The 17,330-nt window shown below is 37.8% G+C and overlaps 6 protein-coding genes across 11 annotated transcripts; 3 read left to right on the forward strand and 3 right to left on the reverse strand.

Annotated features, from left to right (window-relative positions):
- Nucleotides 1–1,898: 1,898 nt before the first annotated feature.
- On the forward strand, nucleotides 1,899–3,726 carry LOC123320447 (tubulin beta chain-like). Its single transcript, XM_044907775.1, has 2 exons — nucleotides 1,899–2,039; nucleotides 2,287–3,726. Exons 1-2 carry the CDS (start codon nucleotides 1,983–1,985, stop codon nucleotides 3,562–3,564), a joined length of 1,335 nt encoding a protein of 444 aa, XP_044763710.1. The 5' UTR covers nucleotides 1,899–1,982; the 3' UTR covers nucleotides 3,565–3,726.
- A 321-nt stretch (nucleotides 3,727–4,047) lies between these two features.
- Nucleotides 4,048–6,078, reverse strand: LOC123320450 (SWI/SNF-related matrix-associated actin-dependent regulator of chromatin subfamily B member 1). 2 transcript variants are annotated; one of them, XM_044907779.1, is made up of 7 exons: nucleotides 5,880–6,078; nucleotides 5,637–5,827; nucleotides 5,257–5,416; nucleotides 5,053–5,200; nucleotides 4,783–4,994; nucleotides 4,405–4,720; nucleotides 4,048–4,154 (listed from the first exon to the last, which is right to left on the reverse strand). In XM_044907779.1, exons 1-7 carry the CDS (start codon nucleotides 5,958–5,960, stop codon nucleotides 4,117–4,119), a joined length of 1,146 nt encoding a protein of 381 aa, XP_044763714.1. In that variant the 5' UTR covers nucleotides 5,961–6,078; the 3' UTR covers nucleotides 4,048–4,116. The 2 variants fall into 2 exon arrangements, with proteins under 2 accessions (XP_044763714.1, XP_044763715.1); XM_044907780.1 differs by having other exon boundaries at nucleotides 4,362–4,720.
- A 23-nt stretch (nucleotides 6,079–6,101) lies between these two features.
- Nucleotides 6,102–9,454, forward strand: LOC123320441 (vacuolar protein sorting-associated protein 33A). 3 transcript variants are annotated; one of them, XM_044907765.1, is made up of 9 exons: nucleotides 6,102–6,234; nucleotides 7,247–7,748; nucleotides 7,803–8,244; nucleotides 8,301–8,504; nucleotides 8,561–8,737; nucleotides 8,797–8,895; nucleotides 8,954–9,110; nucleotides 9,163–9,275; nucleotides 9,328–9,454. In XM_044907765.1, the coding sequence occupies exons 2-9, from the start codon at nucleotides 7,261–7,263 to the stop codon at nucleotides 9,442–9,444; spliced, it is 1,797 nt and encodes a 598-aa protein (XP_044763700.1). In that variant the 5' UTR covers nucleotides 6,102–6,234; nucleotides 7,247–7,260; the 3' UTR covers nucleotides 9,445–9,454. The 3 variants fall into 3 exon arrangements, with proteins under 3 accessions (XP_044763700.1, XP_044763699.1, XP_044763698.1); XM_044907764.1 differs by having other exon boundaries at nucleotides 6,151–6,229; nucleotides 7,242–7,748; XM_044907763.1 differs by having other exon boundaries at nucleotides 6,161–6,207; nucleotides 7,241–7,748.
- A 20-nt stretch (nucleotides 9,455–9,474) lies between these two features.
- LOC123320449 (required for meiotic nuclear division protein 1 homolog) lies at nucleotides 9,475–11,032 on the reverse strand. The gene is made up of 3 exons (XM_044907778.1): nucleotides 10,354–11,032; nucleotides 9,937–10,303; nucleotides 9,475–9,883 (listed from the first exon to the last, which is right to left on the reverse strand). The coding sequence occupies exons 1-3, from the start codon at nucleotides 10,944–10,946 to the stop codon at nucleotides 9,674–9,676; spliced, it is 1,170 nt and encodes a 389-aa protein (XP_044763713.1). The 5' UTR covers nucleotides 10,947–11,032; the 3' UTR covers nucleotides 9,475–9,673.
- A 1,144-nt stretch (nucleotides 11,033–12,176) lies between these two features.
- On the forward strand, nucleotides 12,177–12,721 carry LOC123320459. Its single transcript, XM_044907795.1, has 2 exons — nucleotides 12,177–12,406; nucleotides 12,471–12,721. Exons 1-2 carry the CDS (start codon nucleotides 12,233–12,235, stop codon nucleotides 12,612–12,614), a joined length of 318 nt encoding a protein of 105 aa, XP_044763730.1. The 5' UTR covers nucleotides 12,177–12,232; the 3' UTR covers nucleotides 12,615–12,721.
- A 216-nt stretch (nucleotides 12,722–12,937) lies between these two features.
- Nucleotides 12,938–16,035, reverse strand: LOC123320443 (apoptosis-inducing factor 3-like). Of its 3 annotated transcripts, none has more exons than XM_044907766.1 (4): nucleotides 15,695–16,035; nucleotides 14,714–14,998; nucleotides 14,195–14,659; nucleotides 12,938–14,139 (listed from the first exon to the last, which is right to left on the reverse strand). In XM_044907766.1, exons 1-4 carry the CDS (start codon nucleotides 15,870–15,872, stop codon nucleotides 13,226–13,228), a joined length of 1,842 nt encoding a protein of 613 aa, XP_044763701.1. In that variant the 5' UTR covers nucleotides 15,873–16,035; the 3' UTR covers nucleotides 12,938–13,225. The 3 variants fall into 3 exon arrangements, with proteins under 3 accessions (XP_044763701.1, XP_044763704.1, XP_044763702.1); XM_044907769.1 differs by lacking the exon at nucleotides 15,695–16,035 and adding an exon at nucleotides 15,463–15,612; XM_044907767.1 differs by lacking the exon at nucleotides 15,695–16,035 and adding an exon at nucleotides 15,316–15,579.
- Nucleotides 16,036–17,330: the final 1,295 nt, after the last annotated feature.

A 17,330-nucleotide genomic window follows, 5' to 3' on the forward strand; every position in this document is an offset into this window, starting at 1 on the left:
CTTTCCCCCTCGGAACCACCAGGTGGACATAGCTCGTAGTGATACGTCGGAGAAACTATGACTCCCTTGGCCCCCGGTATCTCTGGACCCGGAGGAGACCCAAGGAGTACCGTTATTGTCCGACAGATACCACAACCTCTCTGCGCAATCTCCGAGGGACCAGGGCCAACGGCTCCCTATAAATAGGTCCCAGAATTGAGATTCTATATGGGAGTCGGGTCAAGACCTTCCGAGGATCTACCCCGGACAGCTCGAGTTCCGTAACCAGAGTCAGGGGGATACTACGGAACGATTCAAGTCAGTCATTAGACTGTGAGATCCGTTAGACGGGGTCCTAACTCCTCCCCTCCTCCCAGACGTCCAAGAGGGGTAAGGAGGGAGTGGCATTCCACGCAGGGAAGATACCATAAATACCAATCGTCTTGGTGGAAACGGTTCTTGCCCTAGCGCGCAACAACTTAGTTGTACAGGTCAGTGTCCTTGAGACCTCGACTATGTTGTTGAGGAGGGGGTTTTGGTGGGTGAGAGCCCCACACGAATCCGCAGTATTGCACAGCCCGCTGCGGAGAAGCCGGTATCGGTTTCCCCCTACCTCGTGGGCAAAAAAAAAAAAAAGAGTACAGAGTACAGAGTACAGAGTACAGAGTTAACTCCTAGGGTTCATTAACCTCCACCTCTAGAGCAAGCCATTCCTCAAATAGCGTGAACTCACCCCTGCACCTACTGCCAAATATCAAGTGAAATTGAAAATTTCCGATTTGCAGAACTGCAGAATAGATTTTCTGTTTATAACTAGGAAATTTCTCTATTATATTATAGGATATTGTTACGTAATTGCAAGTTTCGATATAGTTTCTACACAGTGACTGCTACATTTAAAGTGCAGTTGTACAGTTTGAGCACGGCTTGCTGTACAGTTTTAGCACGTAACTGCTGCCTTTGAAGTGCAGCTATCTGTGCAGTTTTTGCAAAGTGAATACTGCATTTAAAGTACAGCTTGCTATACAGTTTTAGCACGTCACTGCTGCATTTGAAGTGCAGCTTGCTGTACAGTGATTGCAATACCATCGCTGTTTTTGAAGTGCAGCTCTGGCTGTATGTCGAATGCAGTTTGTAATGTACAATAACTGCACAGTCCACCGGGACATATACGGTCCTTTTTTGTGCAGTTATTGCATTACCGTCACTGCAGTCAATTGAAGCAACGAAGTACAGTTTTTGTACAGTGACTGGATTTCAGTGTTTGCTGGGAGGGCTTTTACCGAACTACTGTTCGTCAAAATTTTTCAGTTTTTTCTGAATAAGATCCGTACCGTTGGAAAATTATCCCCAATATTTTGAATCATGGTAGAGGTATTGAAGAGCATTGAAAATATGCATTCTAAGGGGTGTTCCATTTAAAAAATCACTCATTTGTTGAATAATTTTATGTGGGAACTTCCTGTATATCAGAAAAGAATTTCCTGAGATGCAGAATTGAAAGTACAAAGGGAATGCTTCTCAACTAAATTCCTAAAACGTCCGGTTTGGCAGCTAGGGATTCCTAAAGCACTATTGCAGGACCCTGTATATGTATTCATCCGCCATTTTTGACCCATGTTATGAAAAATTCAGATATAATTCACTAAATCTGTGTTTTTGTGAGCTTTTCCGATATAAACCTTACCTGTAAAGGGTCCTGGATTAGAGTTCTTCAAAGAAAACAAGAACAGAGATTACCACCAATTTTGCGAAGCCTGAATAACCAGGTCGAAAGAAATCTTGAGTATATTTTCAAAACTTTTTTCTCATTCGTGCAAAATGAACATATTATCCAACGAATAACTGTTGAAAATTACCTGGTGATTCTGTAGAGTCGAGATCTTCAGATAATTGTGAAGTATGCTTTGGTTCCCTAGGAAACATCAGAAAAAAATCGAAAACGATTTAAGTAATTTGGAATTTTTGTGCAACTTCATTTCATTCGTGAAAAAAATTGATAAATGAGGGAGATTGTGCATATTCAAGCTGGCCAATGTGGAAATGCTATTGGAGCCAAAGTGAGTGGATTTTTGAGGTTCATTTCACATAATGTCATTCCTTTTCCGAAAAATCGATTATATATCGTCAGGCACTTCTGAGAGTTGTTGCACCCTTAATAAGCGGTCTTGGCATAAGTTTTCCAGTCAAAAAACACCTATTTTTGGTGTTCTATCATCGCAAAAATATTGCAATACGCTGATAGTTTGAACCTGTAACTAGCGCATCCACCATTTCTCAACCTAATATTTTCTTTGAATTTCCCAGTTCTGGCAAGTGATCTCCGACGAGCACGGGGTGGACCCTTGCGGTAACTACCAGGGAAGCAGCGACCTGCAGCTAGAGCGTATCAACGTCTACTACAACGAGGCATCCGGTGGAAATTTCGTGCCCAGATGCGTCCTCATAGACCTGGACACCATGAACCTGAACGTCGTACGAGCAGGTCCCTACGGTCAACTGTTCAGACCCGACAACTTCATCTGGAGCGAGGGGGGCGCCGGTAACAACTGGGCCAAGGGCCACTACACCAACGGCGCCGAAATAGTGGACGCTATCCTAGACGTCATTCGGAAGGAAAGCGAAGGCTGCGATCTGCTCCAAGGGTTTCAGATGTCCCACTCCCTCGGTGGTGGAACTGGGTCGGGTCTTGGTACCTTAGTGGCTGCCAAAATTCGGGAGGAGTACCCTGACAGGATGATCTATACGTATTCCGTTTGCCCCTCTGCTTCAGTGTCAGATTCCCTCGTGGAGCCTTACAATACGACACTGGCTATCAACCAGCTGATCGAAAGTTCAGACGAGACCTTCTGCATCGATAACGAAGCTTTATACGACATTTGTTTCAGAACCTTAAGGCTAACCGCGCCCTCTTTGACCGATTTGAACCATTTGGTATCGGTGGCCATGGCTGGGGTTACCACTTGTTTCAGGTTTCCAGGACAGCTCAACGCAGATCTGAGGAAATTGGCAGTCAATACAGTCCCTTTCCCAAGGCTCCATTTCTTCATGTGTGGCTTTGCACCCTTGACCTCCCGCGGTGGTCAGCATTACAGAGCCTTATCCGTTCCTGACTTAACCCAGCAGATGTTCGATTGTAAAAACATGATGGCCGGTTGCGATCCAAGACACGGAAGGTACCTAACCGCGGCCACCATTTTTCGAGGAAGGGTTTCGATGAAGGAGATTGACGAACAGATGGTCAACGTGCAGATGAAAAACAGCAGTTATTTCGTGGATTGGATCCCTCATAATGTGAAAATTGCCGTGTGTGATATACCGCCAAGAGGGCTTAAACTATCGGCTACTTTTCTGGGAAACACCACGGCCATACAAGAATTATTCAGGAGGATATCGCAACAGTTCACGGCCATGTTTCGACGGAAGGCGTTCTTACATTGGTACACCGCTGAGGGAATGGACGAAATTGAATTTACTGAGGCTGAATCCAACATGAATGACCTCATAACCGAATATCAGCAATACCAGGAGGCTACTTTAGGAGAAGACGATTATGGTGAAGCTGAGGAGGAGGAAGAAGAGTGAATCCATCGATATTTTAAGTTTAAAGTTGAAATGGCTACAAGTTTTTTCGCTGTTTCTTATTTTGATTGTTCAGTTTCAATTCCGCGCATGTATTTCGATTTTGTTTGCTGTTTTACCTTTTTTACAATAAAAAATTGCCTTTTATTACTGATCAATAGACTGAGCCAAAGTCTAGCTAGTGGCTACTCCACTGAACCTCAAGATACACTTGAAAATTCACAAAATAAGGAGAAATACAACTAAAACAACATATCCAACAGGTTCAATAAACTTCACCATACGAGTAGGAAAGATTATGAAGATCAAGAAAAAATGTTTATAATTATAAGAGATTGCGGATGTTCCACATTATTCAGTTATTCAGCATATAATTCTTCTCCTCTTTTGCATTATTATTCTTCTATTTTTTAAATATCACCAGACCTACGCTCAAAGATTGCATTGCTTCGCATGTATTTTGAGGATTAACAAAAATAATACAAATAAATGTCTTGGCTTTTATTTTACATATTATAGAATGATACATTAAAAGTCTAAAATTTCCCCAACACTTCAAGCGTGTGGTTTCACGGACACCCTCCCAGATTTCGCTGCAAAAAAAAGGAAATTTCAGAATCAGATACATAAATTCACATAAAAACAAACCAACAAAGTACACAAAAATAATGGCCATTCTATCGAATATTTCAATTTGGAGAACATACAAATTAAATTGCATGTTATAAGGCATTACCGAGAAGAAAAATTCATTCTGCCATGATTTAAGTGAAGACCAAGACTTAACAATAATTATTTACCTTTGTCTACATTCATGCACTAAAATTCAAAATGAAAATTTACCAGGTGTGGTATTTGCCAACCGTCTAATCCTTCTCGTGTTCCTGTCTTGATCCCTAATCTTCTTTTCCATTTCCGCATCCGTGAGTGTCTCCAGGAACGGAGCCCATTGATCGCTTTCACTGGGGGGCCTGAACGGTACCTCAACAGTTGGCAACGGAGCCTCGGCAAAGGCATAAGTCCTTTGGTGCCACGACAGCTGACCCCTTATCGAGTATGCGATGGCTGTAACAAACTCGCCCCCTAGTCCCAGCTCGGCGCATAGTTTCAGGGCAAATTCCTCGGGATTATTCTGTTTTTCAGCCATATCCCACTCAACCTTGAAGAAACATTCATTAATTATATTTTTTGAGAACAAAAATAGTAAAACAGACGCCCTACCTGATCAACTAATGAAGTATTTCCAACATGAATGTTCAGTTTAACAATAACCCTCTGATCTGTACTTTCCTCCAGAATAGTTGGCGGTTCTGCAGGAAATGCGTCCAGCTGTTGACGTATGGCTTGTGCGATGGCAGGAACGAAAACTAACGGATTCAGGTCAAGATCATCACATAATACCTCCGCAAACTGTTCAGGAGTAATGAGACTCTCTAAAAACAAGAAATAAATAAAAATCATCACGAATACAAGTTACAATCAGAACATTACCATTCTTATTCCATGTGAAAGTATCCCTCAATTTCTGTCCTTCTATTTCCATATCTAATCGAATTGGAACAAGAACTTCGTTGAGAGTTGCATTCTCCATGTTTATTTGTGGGTCTGTATCGTCAAAGCATAAGGGGAAAGTCCGCACCTAAAAACATACACTCAATGGCGTTAAAACCCATACAGTTATTCTGGAGTAATCACCTTTTTTAAAGCTACACGATTCCTATTTATAGGTGTAGCTTGAGGAACTGCATCTAAATGACTCGAATTAGGTAAAGAAGGAACCCATTGCATATTCTTTTTTGACTTCCCCTCTCTAGGGAGAGGAGGATCGGTTGTATGCACAGATACAGCTTTATATCTGTAAAACAGAAAGAATGAAAATAATTAAAAAATGGCTTGGAATCTCCAAAAAACCTGTATTTATTCGTTATGGAATAAATGTTCGAATCACAACAACTACAATATTTATTCATAGCTGAATCAATCAACAAATATTTCAACTGCTTGTTAAGTGAAGGTTGTTTCAATTGTTTAAGCTCATAGCCTTCTATACATTTTCAGCTGAAATGCTTGCTTACTTTTCATCATTTCCCTCGATAATATCTTCAACTTCAGTTGCCCTAAGCAATGATACACTACTCGCTAAAACATGTTGACTTAGCCCCAAATCAATTAGCCTTTTTCTTTCCTCATTTGTCAAACATCTTCTGTACATTCCAGGGTACTTCTTGTAAAGTGATCCTCTAAAGAGTCTCAGGTAATTACCGACCTGAAAAGGATACAATTTATTTGAAGAAAACAAGCATTCGTAAAGATCCAACCTCAGATCCAACACAGTAATATTCCCCATTTTCTTCCAGTTGAAAACTGGCTGGTTTGTCACCGTATGTTCTCAAAGCCATTGCGGTTTTTAATATTTTTGTATATGTGTAGAGGAATAATATGTATGATATAAATATTTAAAATATCTTTCCTTTCATCATCAAAACATAAACTTTGTTGACAAGCAAAATTCAACCACAGAATATAGTTACAGTAGTTCAAATTGACCAAGCAAGTTTGACGTAGCGGTGCAGTATATTCGTGTTCTGTGGTGCAGTAGCTCTGTGATGATTTGTCAAAACAAACGAAGTTTTGAGTGTTTTGGTATGAGCATTTGAAAATTTGGTAATTTTTTACGCTTTCTTTTTGACCGTTTGAGCAGCTCCTGGGCAGCTCCGGTGCATCTCACTCGAGCACCGACGCGTTCTTTTTGATTGGGGCGTGAAGCACCGGAGCAGCTCGCGTTCCCTTCCCCTGCCCCCTCTTGCACCAACCGAAATGCTGGTGCACGTCGAGGGCTTGAAGCCCGTAAACAAACTTTTTGGTTATGTTTACATATGTCAACAAATATTAGAAGTCGTGTATTGTTGAAATTTGTGGATTAATACTATAAAAAGGCTGTAATACACCTTATGGACCACCTAAGATTGATTTTTTCGTCAATTGAAGCTGTCAGTTAGTTTTTTATTGAGTAAATGAATAAAGAATCAATGTTAGATGGAATTAGAACTGAATGATTTTGAATGAAGATAGGATTCGTTCTTTCAGGTTTGAAGAGTGAACTAATCATTTTTTTCATGAATGCATAATTTTTAGAGATCGATCAAATGAATAAACGACCAGCTTCAGTTTAGTAGCGCCCATCAGTGAAAATGTAGCATTTCTTTTCAAATAAATTGATATTTCACGTACTTGAATGCAATTTTCGTAAAATCAGAACAGTCTTTACCTACTTTTACCAAAGAGGATTATTAACGAAGCTTTAAGAGATGAAATCATTGTTAAATAATTTTTTCAAGTTTTATATCTACAGACATATCCAGTATTTCGTATATTTTTACTCTCCATAGCAAAGAAAGGGTAATGTTTACCCAGTAAATCAAGTTTTTCAACCAAATATATGGCAATAGATTTCGAAAAAATAGTGAAACTTATTAATAATCAACGACTTTAACGTCAAACTGAAAACAAATAATCCAAAGAACCGCGAATCCGGACTTGTCTCTTGTCATTTTGCTCAACAGCTGATCATCCAACTCGCTGCGCGCAGTTGGCGCACTAATAACCGTTTTATTTGGAACAGCTCAGGGGCGAGAAGCCCGGAGCTGTACCGGTGCATGAAGCACCAAAAAGAAAGCGCCTTTTCTCCCATTTAGGAATATGGCTTCGCATTTACAAGGACGCAAAGTCGATATCTCCTTGGTCCAGACTACTGCCAGAAATAATTTGATAAATTTATTGGAGAAATGTCCTGGAACGAAAGCCATTGTTTGGGACTCGAGCCTAGCAGGCCCAGTAGGATTAGTTGCCCAATATTCAATTCTGAGTGAGCATCAAGTGATCAAAATGTTTCCTCTTCGATCTTTGCCTCTACCTGAAAATGATGTATCGCATGTAATATTCATAACAAGACCAAAGCTTGAGTTGATGGACTATATCAGTCAGAATGTACATGCAGATTGCCGAACAAAAAGTGGCCCTAAGAAGCAATATCATTTGTTTTTTGTACCGAAGAAAAGTTTGATATGCTTAGAGAGATTGAAGCACAGTGGGGTCTTAGGAAACGTTATGTTGATAGAGGAATTTGTATGCGAATTATTTCCATTTGATTCAGATTTGGTTTCAATGGAAATTCCTGAGGTTTTCAGGTGCAGTTATTCTTAATGAACAAAGTAAGTCAAATACATTGTTTATGATTTTAGGGAATATACTTTAGAAAATGACCCAACTTATTTGTATCAAACAGCACAAGCTATTGTGTTTCTACAGAAGCTTTATGGTCCAATTTCTAGAGTTTGGGGCAAGGGAGCTGCAGCAAAGCAAGTTTGGGATCTAGTTGTACGACTGCAAAGAGAACACAACAATTCTGGAACTAGCAAAACTAATCAAAAATCTTGTATTGATAAAATATTCTTGATAGATCGTTCAGTTGATCTTATAACTCCATTAGCAACTCAACTCACTTATGAAGGATTAATTGATGAAATATTTGGCATAAATAATTCAACTGCAAGTTTTCCTATTCACAACTTCCTCACTACTGAAGAAAAGAATTCAAATACTTTGTCTGAAGATAAGAAACAGATCATCTTGAATTCGGGGGAGATGTTGTTTGCTGATATCAGGGATAAAAACTTCAATGCTGTAAGCATTTATGTCCGGAAATTTCTTCAGAAGTTCTGTTATTACTTTTTTCTCAGGTTGGTGCATATCTATCACAGCAGGCCAAATCTATCAGTGTCCAGATGGAGAATATTCAAGAAAAATCCGTAGAAGAAATGAAACTGTATGTTCAAAAGTTGCCGCAGCTTTTAGCTAAGAAGAAAGCCTTAGCTCATCACACTGCTATAGCTGAATGCATCAAAGAAGTCACTGATAGTTATGATTTTTTGGATGTCTTACAAGTATGTATTTCTTGAAGTTTTTTTGTGATTGAACCTAAAATTCTGAAATATTTTAGACGGAACAAGAATTCTTAAATTCTATTGAAGTTGATAAATCCAATTCTTTCATTGAGGATTTGATATGTCAACAGAAGCCATTGGTGAAAGTACTGAGACTTATCTGTCTTCAGTCGTTGACTGCTTCGGGATTGAAACCTAAAGTATTGGAAAATTATAAGAGAGAATTGGTACAGGTAAGTTGTCCTAATATATCTCCTAAAAACGGACTTGCCTCATTTTGAGATTTTTTCAGAGTTACGGACTAAAAGCCCTGTTAGCTGTAACCAAATTGGAGAAAGTGGGGCTTTTGAAGGTACAAGCTAGCACAAGACAATATACAGTGCTGAGAAAGGTGTGTAAAAATATTTATTAAATCTATAAATTTTTTTTCAATTGAAACTTTGTTGAAGACTCTGAGGCTAACGATGGAAGATACCTCTGAAATGAATCCGACAGATATCAGTTACGTCCATAGTGTTTATGCCCCTCTCAGTATAAGGCTTACAGAACAGGTGACTAAACATGGCGGTTGGAAGCAGCTACAAGATGTCTTGGGGCTTTTACCAGGTTCGTTTCAAGATTCAGGTTCATTTGGAAATATTATCGATTTTAATTTTAGGGCCAACGTTAGATGAGTCACCTATCATTCCGAGTAATCTTTTGGGTGCAGAATCGAATGATGGCACTAGTGTGGTACTAGTTTTCTTCATTGGTGGGTGTACGTTTGCTGAGGTAAGAGGAAAAATTTCGTTTTTACTGTGGTTTTAACATGATTCTCATTTAGATATCTGCCCTGAGATTCTTATCGCAATTAGAAGATTCCAACGTTGAATTTGTCATAGGAACAACGAAACTTATTAATGGTACAACTTTCATCAATTCCATAATCGATTCTTATTGATAACGGGATGCATTCAACCAAAAATACTACTCTGTGAGTTACAAATTTTTATTTGATTCCATATTTATATAAAATGTATATGAAAATCATTTATTTTTATCATATAATTATCATTAAGCTTATATGTATATATGTATACAACAAATAAAATTCTTTTCTTTGGATTTTGAAAACTAATAACACAACAATAATAATGAACTTACAATCCTACTATTTTTTGGAAGTTTTGTCATATTGGTGATGTTTCACGATGATGTTGATTAAAATTGGCACTTTCAGAAGTCACGAATCGATCAATATAATGGATGATTTCGAAAATAACTTCAACCATTATAAGTAGAATGATTATCCATTCCAGTCTGGTGCTGTGCTGATCGCTCAGGTGAGTAGACAAGAGCTCGATGAGTTCAACACAATGATTGATTTTTTCATTCATGACCTTAAATGAAAACATTGTTACCTTCAAAAACTGCATAATTCTTCTATGATTACCTTTGTCCTTTTGTTTATACCGAAGTAGCTGCATACTTGTAAGTAAAGATTTTCAAGCTGCTCATTATCCCAATAAAAATCTGGAGTATCCAGAAGATCAGAACTCAGATTTATCAAATGCCTTAATGCGAACAGTTCGCCATGTTTCCTGAGAACCTGCTCTCTACTCATTTTAATCTTTCGTCCCATTTTCAGATCTTCTGTTACATACTCGATTGAATCAATATATTTCTCAAGAGATGCTTCCCAAACTCCTAACTTTACAGATAACGCAAGTGCGTTAGAAAAGGTATATTTATCTAAGATGTCCGAATCTTGGTCTACACTCAATAAAAAACATCCATTTTTGTCGACCACACTCGATTTACTGAAATACCAAAATTCATTGGAGAAAAACCAGTCTTTTCTGTATCTTACCCATTTTCTTGATGTTTGTACTTCATTATTTCATTTTCCCCTTTAATGAGTTGATTTGAGTAGCTGTCTGTCTCATATTTCTTCAAAAAAGATAATAAATTGCTGCTTTCCATATCGTTAACATTCCACATGACGACACTACCTTCCCGAAAAAAGAAAATATCTCTTGGTTCAGTCTGAACTTGATATTTTGCCGTTGCAAATACAACATCTGAGCTATTATCGATAAATTTCGTTTCATACAAATCCTGTTTCACTAAACCTTTCAGCAACTCCTCCAAATCATATTCTTCCGCAGTAGCAAATGCTGATACGTTGAAGAAACCAGGAACTTTAATTACATCGTCAACTGATTTCTTTTTCCTTATCAACCTTTTCTTCAACTGCAACGATGAAATGTTCTCTTGAACACCTTTGCTTCTGCATTCTTTGATTAACGTGGTGGAAGAGGTGGAAAAGTATGAAATGTTCAGAGTTGGGTATTTGAAAATTTTGGGTGTAACTAAGTAGTTTGTGAAGGGGAGGAAATGCGAATTGCTCTTAAGTAAGTAAATACATCTCAGGGTTTTCTGGAGTACATGCGGCATTATCATTCGATTACAAACTGAAATTTTCTTGTTTGAATTTAATTTTTCAAATTACATGTCGGTGTTTTGCTTTGGTTTGGAATAACCTGCAAAATTTTCTGGAACATGGGGAACAGAGAGTCTGATGATGGGGACATTCGAACTACCTCATGGCTGTGTTCACAAACTTACTCTGAGTCAGCTCTGAGTAAGCTCTGATTACTCGAAGCATTCTATGGATGAGGCGTTATTCTCTAAGCTGTTATTTAACAACGGTTATTCAAAAATAGCAATAACTAACCGTTATATGTCCTGAACAATAACAGGTTGCGCAGTAACGTGTAGCGACATTGGACTTGATGGCGTTTAGTTAGATCGCTTATTAACAGTTTACACTTTTCAAACTGATAACGTTGCCCATATTCTCGATCTCGGTTGATGGTTATGTTACGTTTACGTGCGGATGTAGGCTGTTATAGGTACATTATGTTGTTTACATCGAAGTGATGAGATTGCATAAAATATCGGGAGGAGCACTCATCGCAGATATTAGCCGATATTAGCTTACTATTTGATTATACGGGCAAACAGAGAGTTTTTTCTGAGGTTTTTATCTCCGTTTTTTTCATGTATCATACGAAGATATGTATGGTACCCCGTTGACATTTTTCCTCTGCTTACACTGAGATCTGGAACGAGGAACAGGTTTTTAGGATCTGTCTCTTGTTCCATTTCTTTACACCCGCTTCATTGTTATTTTCAGATTGTAAAAGTTTGTAACACTCTTTTTCAAAAGAATATATATATTTGATTGTCTATATAGAATTAGGAAATCGAACTTGGAATAGGACGAATTGGTAATAAGAGTATCCAGATGAAAAAAAAAACCTCAAAAATGTTTATTTACTTATCGATATTTTTCATCAGTTGCGAAATATTTCACTTTTCGCAACTGGTTTAGAAAAAAGTAAATTTTTTTCACATAAATATAACATTAATTATGAAAGAAGTAAATAACCTCAAAAATTCCTGCTCACTCGTGACTCGTTATTAAAAAAAAACCATAACGGTTGATAACCGTTAGTGAGAAATACCGTTATTGCCCATCACTAGTTCACAAACGTACTTTTAGTTCCTCAGAGTATGCTCTCTGAGCATGGCCATACTCTACTCTACTCTACTCTACTCTCGGAGTAATTTGTGAACACACCCCATGAGTAAATTTGTGAACGCACCCCATAATTTCATCCTCGACATTCTAACCTATAAATTTTTAATTAAGTGCTACATTAAAAAAATTAAAATTGTACAGAATGAAATTGTTTCAAGTATTATTTCGGCGTTCCCACATGCCAAATGGACATATACATCGAGGAAAAGAAAAGCTAATTAAGCAACCAACAATGAAAGATCTTCAAGATTTGAAAAATAAATTAGCAATCGAAGAGGAAAATATGTTTTACTTGAGACATTCTTACTTAACTCCAGTGAGCATAACTTCTCCATCTATTAAAACATGGGTCTAATATTGTTCCATCTTTTATTCTACAGGAACAATCTCACGGTCATGCCCTAGCCCTCGACAAACAGGAGCAACGAATGAAACGATTAATTCAAGTTAAAAAGGAATTCAAGGATGATGTAACTATTGAATCTAGATTAGGACATCTTAGACATAAAGAAGCATGGGACTGAGTAAACATTTCGGTAGTTTTTTGGCGAAAGTAAGTTATATTTCAGAACTGTACCAGTTATTTCATAGCATTTAGATTAATGTGAATATATTTAGCTTGAACAAACAATGAATTGATTACTTGTTCCCTGCTAAGTTTATATTGATAGGCCCCTCAAGCGTAAACAAGAGAATTCGATGAGGTAGGTTAGTCGGAAAAATGTTTAATTCATCAATTTTGGATGAAAGGATGAATAAATAATTTTTAGATAGGTTAGGCAACGAAACCAAAGGAGAAATCATATAGGGGGATCTTCTACCTGTTGATGGGAAATAAAAATTCGTGAATATTCCAACATTTATTAAAATAAAATATTTAACAGTATAATACTGAATTTTAAAACAAATATGCGAGTATTTTTTAACTTAAAAAACTTAATAATGGTTGAAAACATCAAAATGACTGTGCAAGTTACATGAGCAACTAGAAGTTCAACAACATAAAAACTGGAATGAATCACTGCAGGTTAAATACAAAAGCGGTCATTATTTTCAATGCATCAACTGAAGGAAATGTGAAATAATGACATTTTTAAATATGCATAGCTTTTTAAACAACTTCGAACAACAATATTCAATTGATTCTTTGATCTAACGGTACCACGGGATCGGGAGTGATACTTGATAACCATCCTAAAGGTTGTTTATCGATATCCTTCCTGTATAACTTCTTTCCCTGATGGAGCAACTCTGCAAACTGTGAGACAATGGGGTCCATGCCACAACTACTTGCGGCAACCACTTGATCCGCCTTGTTGATGTAAAACGCAACAAATTTCAAATCATCTATGTTACCAACGTAGATGACATCCTCGAAGCTACCGCTACCAGCGTATCTTATACTTTTACCAAACAAGCTGGTCCAAAAATAAGGCACCACCTTTAGTTCCTGCTTTCTACCTAGCATATTCAAGGCAGCAATCCTCCCGTGGTAGTGGGCCAACGGAAAATGACCAATTGTGGCTTTTTTGTTGTCGTGGGAAAAAACAGGTGCGTAAGCAATGTCGCCTCCAGCAAATATACCTTCTATATTAGACTGCAGATATCCATTAACGTCAACTGACCCATCAGATCTCAAAGAAATCCCAGAATCTTTCAGAAATTCTGTATAAACAGTGCTTCCAACGCCAAGCAACACTACACTGGAATCTAGCGTCAAGCCGTCCTCTAATTCAACAGCACCAACTTTGCCGGTTCCATCATCTTTGATGGTCTTGATGTTGGTGTTTGTTCTGAAATTGATGCCCTTAGCCTTGAAGAGTTTCATGAAGGCGTAACCCACTTCCTCGCCAAGGGCGTGTTTGAAGGGCGCCTTAGATCGAGACACCACTGTTATGTTCTTAACTTTATCTGCACACATCGCTGCAGCCTCCATTGCTATGAAACTACTGCCGTTGATGACCAAGTTGGTTTCGGGAGTGAGTAATGATAACAAGTTTTTGCCATCTTCGTAATCTCGTAGAGTTATGATGTTCTTCAGATCTTTTCCTACAATCAAATAAGATAATGAATATCTCAACTAAAAAATCAGAAAATAACTAACCAGGGACATTGATTACTGCAGCCTTCGATCCAGTGGCAATGAAAAGTTTGTCGAAACTAATCTTTTCTCCGCTATCCAAAATAACTTTCTTCTCCTCAACGTCCACCTTTTTAGCGGAAATACCAAGTCTAACATCAATATCGTGCTCCTTATAAAACTCCGGTGTCCTGAACTGATTCTGCTCGATATCAAAATCGCCAATCTTGCTCACTTTGACTCTATCGTAAGGCAGGTGATTTTCCCTGGCTATCAACGTGATCGACCCAGTGAAATTTTCTTGCCTTAGAGTTTCCACGCAGACTGCCCCGGCTGGTCCGCCTCCGATAACTACGTAGTGTTCATCATCGTTCAGTCTCTTGCACATCGGTTTCACACGTTTGGGGTTCTCCAGGGCTGATCGTTTGGCCCTCACTTTCACTTTGCAGTCCTCTATGGTAACTTGGTGGCACGGCAAGCTATCCAATCCTGAAAGTCAGTTTTTAAATGGATCCTGTCTTTGATTTAAAGGGCCACACTTACCTGGAAAATCCTCAATATCTCCTGTTTCTATATTGAAACAGGCCCCGTGCCATTGGCATCTAACTCTGCCATCTCCTAGTGCCCCGTTAACCAATGGAGCCCCATAGTGGGTACATTTTGTCCCCAAAGCATGAATTTTCCCTCTTTGTCGAACCAACAGAACTTTTCCAGCATCTTTGAGGTCGAAAACTTTCATTTCATTCTCGTGAATTTCCGATTCACAACAAACGATATCTTCAATGTATTCATCCTCTGGCTTAGGAACTTCTTCATCAGGAAGGCTCGCTGCAGGATAAAATAAGAGAAATTTATGCAGATCAAGGTGCTTAAATCTTTGAAAAATCGAGGAGTTAAAAATAGAATAGGTAATATTGAAACTGTACTAATAATACTAAGCTTCAAACAATGTTGGCCATATTTAATCATAAGGTTGGATCTTGTGAACTGAATGTTAATTTTGAGACAGTTCCTGAGAGTTGAAGATTTGCTCGAACAACTTTTGTGTATGGTAGGTTATTTCTCTTATCGTAACCCGAAATTATTAATTTCATTCGAGACAGTTTGGATGAATGAATTAGCGGAGACGATGAGAATTAACTCACCTTTTCTAACGTTCATTTCATAATTTAAAAGAGTGATAAAGGTGAACATTTGCACAGCCTATTTCGTACACCAACTCTGATATTGATTTTTGCAGCCGATTGCATAATGTAAATAAACAGAAATTACTAATTCAAAAGAGCCAATACCCATCATTCTGGATAACGTGACACTCCTAATTGGATTGGAATTAGTCAATAATTATCACGAAATTTCAAATAATCCATAACCTTGCTCTAGTTATTGGAGGTTAGGGGAGTTTGTCATGAAATCATTATTGGGACATTTGACCTACCTATGGCGACATAAAAAATGAAAGACTGTTACCTGACATACCAAAACCAAAGGAAGAAATATGGAAACTTTTTTTCAATTTCTCACCTTTTGGTTGGGGTTTAGAGGTTTGGCAGCCCATCGTATGGTGTTCGAAGATTGAGGAAACTTGCAAAGAAGGTATCCGTTTCTTAAGCAGTTTTAGCACATTAGTTTGGAAATTCCGCCGTTGAACGTAATTTCTCGTTATTATGACGCCTAGTGAAAGGAATTTCCTACCATTCATTGTTATATTCCTATATGGTATCTTCCACTTCCACTATCTTCTATTGGTATCGAAATATATAATTAATCACGCAAAATGATAGGGATAGACTCTATCGCAACCGCCAAATCTGATACTGGTTTTATAAAGATATCTTTCTGAACTATGTTTACTGAGAAGTGAGCAGACTGTTCATGTCTGATAACTGATAACTATAATTTAAATGCAAAATTTTAATGAACCTTGCTCTTTTTCATCAATCTTCTACTGATTATTTATTAATGATGATTCTATACCGTCCATCTTTTCATTATTATTTATTAATAATTGAATTGAGGATGCAGATATTCCCTTCTTTCCAGGGATCTTCAAACACGAGTAAACATTCATTCATATTTGCAATATCTATTTGGTGAGAAAGAATTAAAATTCTCAATATTCAATAAATACATATGTAGGTATTTATAATAAAATCTATTCTATACTTATATAAACTATACATCACAAAACTATCAACAATGAATTCTATACCCCCATTAAAACTAGAATTACTACAAGTTGAAGTTTTTTTTTATAGCATTCTTCACTTTTTTTTCATTTTGAAGTACGTTGGCCTTCATTTCATGGTACTCCTTCAACTGTCTTATAGCAAAAAGATCACGAAATTGTTTAACTGTGGTCAAATATTCTACATAGTTTGGACGCTCATCAAGAAATCTCTGTTGACTTTCCGAAAGTGTTACTGCAGGGAGACTTTTATTTTTGAGTTGTTTATATTGGCTCTCTGCTTCTTTGAGTGCTGCTTCATACTTTGCTATTTCCTCATCCACAAGTTGTTTGTATTCTTCAATTACTTCCTTCTCATATTCAATAGATCCCCTATAGCCATCCACAGTTTTATTTCCTTCCATAATCGACTAGTTGTGGAAGCGATAACTCTATAGTGTTCACTTACATTCAATGTAATATTCTTTGAATATTTTTCGAGGAAATTGAGTAAAACTTTAAAAAAATTTGGCTGTTTATTGAAACCACCTCAGTTAACGATATTTTTGTTTTGAATTGTACACAGAAGGCACATTTGAACTACAACCATAGAATAGAGGCTAGTGGTGTAGTTTGCACTACTACTCGGTGTAGTTCAGAACGACCAGCTATAGCTGTATTCGGGTTCAACTTTCGGACAGTCCGAGAATGGTTCAAGAACTGCGCAGAGGGCGCAACAGTTTCTGTCTTCTCGGACCGTCCAAAAGTCGAACCCGAATACAGCCTATGTTAAGCTCCTTTCACACCATCCGATTTTTATCGTCCGGTTTTTCCCCAATGCCTATAATATATTGATATGAATGGAAGCTTCCACACGCTTCGGGTTCATGAAAATTTCACCTTTTTCCTTATTTGAATATCATAAGTGACCCTCCAATGCTTTTCATTTTATGACGAATATATTACCTTCCATTAGAGCAAGTTATATTTTTC

Source organism: Coccinella septempunctata, chromosome 9 (genome assembly GCF_907165205.1).
Source record: "Coccinella septempunctata chromosome 9, icCocSept1.1, whole genome shotgun sequence".
Taxonomy (NCBI): domain Eukaryota; kingdom Metazoa; phylum Arthropoda; class Insecta; order Coleoptera; family Coccinellidae; genus Coccinella; species Coccinella septempunctata.

What these genes read in the sequence shown, in the direction of transcription:
- LOC123320447 (XM_044907775.1), top strand. Translation starts at nt 1,983, where the DNA reads ATGAGGGAGATTGTGCATATTCAAGCTGGCCAATGTGGAAATGCTATT. An exon ending in GAAATGCTATTGGAGCCAAA is followed by an intron (nt 2,040 to 2,286) that starts GTGAGTGGATTT and finishes TGAATTTCCCAG; the next exon opens with TTCTGGCAAGTGATCTCCGA.
- LOC123320450 (XM_044907779.1), bottom strand. Translation starts at nt 5,960, where the DNA reads ATGGCTTTGAGAACATACGGTGACAAACCAGCCAGTTTTCAACTGGAA. An exon ending in ATCGAGGGAAATGATGAAAA is followed by an intron (nt 5,417 to 5,636) that starts GTAAGCAAGCAT and finishes TCTGTTTTACAG; the next exon opens with ATATAAAGCTGTATCTGTGC. An exon ending in TTTCACATGGAATAAGAATG is followed by an intron (nt 4,995 to 5,052) that starts GTAATGTTCTGA and finishes TCTTGTTTTTAG; the next exon opens with AGAGTCTCATTACTCCTGAA.
- LOC123320441 (XM_044907763.1), top strand. Translation starts at nt 6,168, where the DNA reads ATGATTTGTCAAAACAAACGAAGTTTTGAGTGTTTTGGTA. An exon ending in ATAAGAGAGAATTGGTACAG is followed by an intron (nt 8,738 to 8,796) that starts GTAAGTTGTCCT and finishes AGATTTTTTCAG; the next exon opens with AGTTACGGACTAAAAGCCCT. An exon ending in AATATACAGTGCTGAGAAAG is followed by an intron (nt 8,896 to 8,953) that starts GTGTGTAAAAAT and finishes ACTTTGTTGAAG; the next exon opens with ACTCTGAGGCTAACGATGGA.
- LOC123320449 (XM_044907778.1), bottom strand. Translation starts at nt 10,946, where the DNA reads ATGATAATGCCGCATGTACTCCAGAAAACCCTGAGATGTATTTACTTA. An exon ending in TACAAACATCAAGAAAATGG is followed by an intron (nt 10,304 to 10,353) that starts GTAAGATACAGA and finishes TTGGTATTTCAG; the next exon opens with TAAATCGAGTGTGGTCGACA. An exon ending in GTATAAACAAAAGGACAAAG is followed by an intron (nt 9,884 to 9,936) that starts GTAATCATAGAA and finishes TTTTCATTTAAG; the next exon opens with GTCATGAATGAAAAAATCAA.
- LOC123320459 (XM_044907795.1), top strand. Translation starts at nt 12,233, where the DNA reads ATGAAATTGTTTCAAGTATTATTTCGGCGTTCCCACATGCCAAATGGA. An exon ending in GACATTCTTACTTAACTCCA is followed by an intron (nt 12,407 to 12,470) that starts GTGAGCATAACT and finishes TTTATTCTACAG; the next exon opens with GAACAATCTCACGGTCATGC.
- LOC123320443 (XM_044907766.1), bottom strand. Translation starts at nt 15,872, where the DNA reads ATGAATGGTAGGAAATTCCTTTCACTAGGCGTCATAATAACGAGAAAT. An exon ending in AGATATTGAGGATTTTCCAG is followed by an intron (nt 14,660 to 14,713) that starts GTAAGTGTGGCC and finishes ACTGACTTTCAG; the next exon opens with GATTGGATAGCTTGCCGTGC. An exon ending in TGCAGTAATCAATGTCCCTG is followed by an intron (nt 14,140 to 14,194) that starts GTTAGTTATTTT and finishes ATTTGATTGTAG; the next exon opens with GAAAAGATCTGAAGAACATC.